This window comes from Babesia bigemina, scaffold Bbigscaff_56811, assembly GCF_000981445.1.
Source record: "Babesia bigemina genome assembly Bbig001, scaffold Bbigscaff_56811".
Taxonomy (NCBI): domain Eukaryota; phylum Apicomplexa; class Aconoidasida; order Piroplasmida; family Babesiidae; genus Babesia; species Babesia bigemina.
In genome coordinates, this window is record NW_012236959.1 from 708 (window position 1) to 7040 (window position 6333).

The following is a 6333-nucleotide window of genomic DNA, read 5'->3' on the forward strand; positions in this document are numbered from 1 at the left end:
TACATCGCTCCCTTATCCACTCTAAATCGCTCCTTTACCCACTCTACATCGCTCCCTTACCCACTCTACATCCCTCGAATTACCTTGCCATAATACCGCTATGACCTTCTTACACCATTATAATAACTTGTGCCTTGTCACCCTTCACTTCCCTTCTGACTGAGTCCATCGACTGGTTGATCCAGGTTAGGTATGGGAATGGTGGTAGTGGTGATGGTCTTACCAAGTTGTCTCAAGCTTTGAAAAAGTTGATTGAGGAGGCTATAGGTAAAGCTTATGACTCTCTAAACAAGCAATACCCTCTCGCTAATGCTTCTTCTAATGTCGCCTCGTCTGGCGCCTCGGCTCCTTTGCCTGCTAAGCCTACTGTGTCTGCCAACTCGTCCCTTAGTGAGAAAATTAAAAATGAAATTGAACGTGTTAACAACATTAAAAAGTCTCTTGAAACTAAGCAAACTAGCCAAAATAATCCTCTAACTGAAGAAGATTCCAAGCGTTTATCTGACTGTCAGTCCAAGTTGTCTGCTTTGCAGACTGTGCATAAGCTTGCTGAATTTGCTGAATCACTTAATAAAACTAGTGAAAATAATAATATTTTAACACATTTGTGTGATGGCCTCGAAACCTTCCTCGGCTTTAACCCTGAGACAAAAGGCTACGACGGCAGTGGGACTGTCTACTCCGACTTGGACAGGCTGTGTGACGGGGTGATGGGATTTTTGAGTGGTGTGCTTGGTGCGGTGAAGGATGAAAATGAAGTGACAACTTATGATAATTACATCACTCCAGATGATAATAAGCTTCAAAAAGTACTAGAAGAGGTAAATAATAATATTGGCTCCGGGCGTACTGGGCTTGCGGCGTCTGTCGGCGCGGTGAAGGGGTGGTTGGAGGGGTATGGAGATAAGGTAAATGAACAAATTACAAAATTCAATGAACCTCTAGAAATAATCAAATTCGATATCAATAAACTCGAAAAAAATTTCGAAAACCAAAAAACAAAATCCCTCCAGGACCAACAAAAAGATTGGACAAACTGTGTTAGGCTGTACCACGAACAAACGAAGCTGGCCGATAAGGCGAGAAAAACATTAGACAAAGAGCTTAGTAAGAAGTTAGAAACGCCGGTGAAAGTAGTAGAAGAGGAGACGAAAATGTTGTATGGGTCGGCGAAAAACAATGACGTCATGAAGCAGGCCATGGCAGTGGACTGGGAGCTGTTGAATCAGAAAGAGAAGTTGGATGAGGCGATAGGAAGAGAAGCTGAAAAAATAAAGGAGACGCTGAGAAAACAAAAAGAGAGCATTGAGAACGAAATAGTTATGCAAAGTCAAAAACTAAAGAACGCATTTCATATGCAGTTTCGAAAGATCTTTCACGCAGTTAGTGAGATGAAACGTGAGAAATCCAAGCAATTTAGGAACATCGATGAGCGTGTGAAAAATGCGCAGAAATTAGTTGAAGAGTTTCAGATGAAATACAAAGAGCACATTACATTTTATTTTGATAATATTAAGAGTAAACTTAATGAGGTCTATGGTACCTTGTGCGCTCACAAACTTTTGCTCGTTGATTTGGTTACACAGGCTAAGGCATCGTTTGACAAAATCAAAAATGGTGTATGTAATAAAGAGCATGGCGGTGGGGAGTCAAGTATCGAAACGCATTGGCCGCAACTGAAAACGGAAATGAGGAAATTCGTGAGAGAACTCATACTCATTGAAAAACATGAGGAGGAAGAGGATGAGAAATTGCTTCCAAACGACGGATCGCTTCATGTGATAGAGAGCGGTACCATCAATTATGCTACAAAATTTGAGGAGAAGTTTAAGGCGGCTATGAAGAATATGGTGGATGGAATGTTAAAAGGGGGAGAAGCGGAAGGAAAAATTAGAGGCTACGCAATTGTTTCTGGAGTTCCGGGGAGCGGAGATAAAATAAGTGCTGTGAAAAAAGCTATAATAAATCAGATTTTAAAACTCGACGATAGTGTAGATAAGCCTGGGCGTGTTCCCGCTACCGCCGAAAAAACTTTGCAGAGTATCGCTAAGTATCTCGAGGAATACGCCGCACAAGTAGGAATGAAGATGACTAACATCGTTAGATTTATAGATCTCGTTGAAAAGGACCATGCGATGGCAAAACTCACACCAAAAGTCACGTTTAGATCCAGCGATACAAACCTTCATACCGCTTTCCAAAACATCCTCAGTATGGTGAAGAAAGCAATGGAAGACACTAAGGACGAAGTTACAAGATTCATCGAAGGGTCAAGTATTGGAAAGTTAAATCAAGCTATCACAAGTGTTGAAAAGTTTCGCAGTTACATGATAAGCACATTAAGGGATATCGATTTCGCGTTGAGCGGCGTAACCGGAGCCATCGGCGAGCTCAGTCCAATCTTGGAGAAGACAAAGCAAAAAGGATTAATTGAAACAAAAATCGATGACATTCAAACACACGTTGTTGAAAAGCTTAATGAATTTCAAAAAGACAAAGACGATAAAGGTGACGGAGAGATTAATAAAATTAAAAATCAGGCTGAGATCCTTATGGAAAAGTTAAAGGGGGAAATAAAGCAGAAACTCGAGTCAATTGAACATGCCGCTAAAAACGCAGGTGGCGTCTTAAATGATACCACTGCAGCACTCGACGCCGCATATGATAAGGCCTATAAAGCAGCAGGCGAAGCCGTCGACGCCTTAAAAAGCAACCTCACCGAAGCCGTACAAAACTCCTTCGCTGAGTCCCAACAAAAGGTTCAAGACGTCAAAAAAGTTTTGCTCACAGATGTCAGAAAGGCTTTTGAATCCGTCACAGAGCAAGTGCGCACCCTTTTCGCCGACTCTCACAAAGCCGACTTAAAGGCTCTGATGGACTTGCTGGATAGACAAAAATCCGCTATCGAAGACATCATCAACCTCGACAGAATTACAGGTCTCAAAGGCCTCCTAAACAAAATGAAAGACCATTTCGTCAAGAGAATCAACGACCACATGTCACCTCCCCCCGCCCAGCAGGTAGTTCCCGCCAAGTCACCGGAAAAAACAATGGCCCAAGTGGCGGAAGTTGTAGACAGGGCTTTCGGATTCCTGTTCTACAATTTGGAACGTCAATCCGATTTCACCTCCGACTTCGAGAAATTAAGGCCGTCCACCACCGCGCTCCATACTCTGCTCGAGAAGCTCGTTGGCTCCAAGCACTTTGACTACAAATTCAAGGAGAACTTGGAGAAGCTGAACGACCTGCTCAACCGCTTAATTCCGCATACATTCGGCGAGGGACAGGCTCCTTCAATTCTGGAGGCGCTGAGAAGAGGTCTCCCCGAAATGGTCAAGGAGCTAGACAAGGCGTACGTCTCGAGGTACTCGGGGCAGAGGATAACGTGGACCGAAACGAAGGAGGATCAAACTGAAGTGCCATCAGATAGAGCGATGATGTGCGCTAAAGCGTTGCTTAGTACAATTCCGACGCTCTTTGAATTGATGGAAATGAACGAAATGTGTATGTCAGAGACATGGTCTAAGAACGCCCTTTTCAAAACCACCAATAATAATCCTGTTGCAGCGTTACTGAAAAGACAGGGTTACGAGATTCCGTCATCCGATAATGAGGAGAACGGCGAGTTGAGATGCGGTCTGACATCTAAGGGAATTTGTACACTACTAGTCAAAGAGAATAAGCTGTGCAATTACATGGGCAAGAAAGAGGGCAGGATCTACGAACTGTGCGAGTATCTTAATCTCTACCACGAAGTCTGCCACCTCTCCAAATTCACAGCGAAAAGGCATCCATGTTCCGCTTATGAAATGCTTTGCTGGCTCAGTGGTTTGCCGCATAATCCCATGTACGCGCCATTACGTTTTGACGCTCTACCGCCGTTGATGCAGTCTGATAAACCAACTAAGGACAAGGATGACGACATCGACATCGATTTCGTTGACCACAAATCGCTTTACCTGGCTGCCTACCCACATGACGTCAGATACAACGCTTTGTGTGACGCCATAGATCACGTTTGTACTAAAGCCTACGACGTACTTTGCACTGTCCTCGGAACGGGAGACGCACATACCAAATATGCCTGCTACTACTCCAACAATTCGCTGGGTTTGACGTATCCTGCCAACGCCGAAGAATGTCTCCAGATGTTCGTCGACGTACTTAGCAGCTTGCTCGCTGTTTTCAGATACATAGAGAAGCGATGTAGTCTGTCCACTCAACATAACGGCTGGTCAAATTGCCTTTACGGCAGAGATATAATGTCGTCTAAATTCCAATGTAAGAACCACTTAAACAACACAACTGAGTGCCAACCAACTGACAAACCAACGACTCAAGCAAAGTGCCAACCAAATGGTGAACCAAAATGCCAACCTACGTCTCCACTTCAGTCCTACCTAAACGATTGTCTTACCGGGCACCTACCACACCACGTTACTTCTATCGGCTGCAAAGCCAAATGTACGACTTGTCCCTCTAATAAGCCCGGACAGCCGTGTCTGACTCCACTTGGATTTAGAGGATTCTCGGGATCCCCCAAAACGGGTAAGGAGCTTTGTCGAGCCATTCGTAGATTCCTTGATCATGACAGTATATCAGCTCTCGTATGCATTCTGCCTAAACCGCCATCGACCTTGCCACAGCACTTTGGATTTGTATTGTCTTTGGTCAGGGGCTGGGCTAATAGCGGCAAATTGGAAAACAAGCGGCATAACCAAAGTAGTTTCCAATCGACATTTGAATCGTCGGTCGACGACAAATCCATTTACTTGTATCCCCGTTCATCTGATCTAACGAGAGCTTTCACTAACGCATATGGTTCCCAGTCTGTAGTGCATGACTCCTGTAGGCACCCTCATCTTGTTAATTTCACAAGCTCTTCCATATGTAGCAACGCAGATAAGAAAGTAGATTGCGCGCCTTTCCTCGCCTCCCTATTCGATGATGCCTATTATTACATGGCTCTCAAGCAGGTAGATGCTTACCTATCGTGGGCTGTCTATCTTCCGTGGACATTCTGGAGATACCTCGCAACGTTGTACGATGAGTTTTGCAATATATCCTGTAATGATTGGGGATGCAGCAAATGTATGCACGGCGACAAATGTAAGCCAGGACAGCACGGCCTCGTCGATGACAAAACTCAAAAGCCACACTGCCAATGTCCTTCTATAGTTGGCTGTACAGGTGTGTCATCCACATTGCACAAATTCGGATTCACCTTTGACGATGCGAAGTTTTTGAACAGATTAACCAGTGCGAAAACGTGTACTGATTTCTGCAAACAGCTTCGTTCTGTACTCCATTCTGAGTATTTTGAGAAGCTGTTTGAAAAATGCGATGAGTTCCTCTGGAAAATCCGTGAACCATTCTCCTACCTTGTCTTGTCTCTCTGGCTCCTCTCTCTGTTCTACCTCCTCCACATCATGGTCATCCGCCTCGACCTGCTCCACATCAAATCGCATCTACATAGTCCCTCGTCACATCGTATCGCCGCTCAATCATTGTTGGCGGCAGCGCGTGTCGGCAAACTTGCCAAGATATCGTATCTACAACCGTAATTGTATTCACGTTTGTAACTCACAGTAACTCACGTAACAATTCACCTACTCACCTAACTTATGAATTGTGCTTTAATCTGTTGTATCACTCATTAATCGTTGTATGTGATTGTGTAGATGTTAATTAAAGTGTTGACCAAGATGCTGCCCAAAGTGTTGACCAATGTGCTGACCAAGGTGCTGACCAATGTGCTGACCAATGCCACGACCAACGTGCTGACCATAGTGCTGACCAATGCCATGACCAAAGTGCTGACCAACGTGCTGACCAACGTGCTGACCAAAACGCTGACCAATGTGTTGACCAATGTGTTGACCAAAGTGCTGACCAATGCCATGACCAACGTGCTGACCAACGTGCTGACCAAGGTGCTGACCAAAGCGCTGACCAATGCCATGACCAATGTGCTGACCAATCACCTGACGAAAGTGATGACCAAGCACCTGACCAACACCATGACCAAGGTGCTGACCAAAGTGGTGACTAATGTGCTGACCAAAGTGGTGACTAATGTGCTGACCTAGTGGCTGACCAAGGTGCTGACCAATGCCATGACCAAAGTGCTGACCAATGTGCTGACCTATGTGCTGACCAAAGTGTTGACCAAGGTGCTGACCAAAGCCATGACCAAGGTGCTGACCAATGCCATGACCAAAGTGCTGACCAATGTGCTGACCAATGCCATGACCAATGCCATGACCAAAGTGGTGACCAAGGTGCTGACCAAGGTGCTGACCAAGGTGCTGACCAAGCACCTGACCAAGTTGA

The 6333-nt window shown here is 45.0% G+C and overlaps 2 protein-coding genes across 2 annotated transcripts; both read left to right on the forward strand.

Annotated features, from left to right (window-relative positions):
* Window positions 1-710: 710 nt before the first annotated feature.
* On the forward strand, window positions 711-5564 carry BBBOND_0000480 (hypothetical protein, conserved; the record flags this gene model as incomplete). Its single annotated transcript, XM_012914894.1, has 1 exon — window positions 711-5564. The coding sequence occupies one exon, from the start codon at window positions 711-713 to the stop codon at window positions 5562-5564; it is 4854 nt and encodes a 1617-aa protein (XP_012770348.1).
* A 141-nt stretch (window positions 5565-5705) lies between these two features.
* On the forward strand, window positions 5706-6089 carry BBBOND_0000490 (hypothetical protein, conserved; the record flags this gene model as incomplete). The annotated part of the gene is made up of 1 exon (XM_012914895.1): window positions 5706-6089. The coding sequence occupies one exon, from the start codon at window positions 5706-5708 to the stop codon at window positions 6087-6089; it is 384 nt and encodes a 127-aa protein (XP_012770349.1).
* Window positions 6090-6333: the final 244 nt, after the last annotated feature.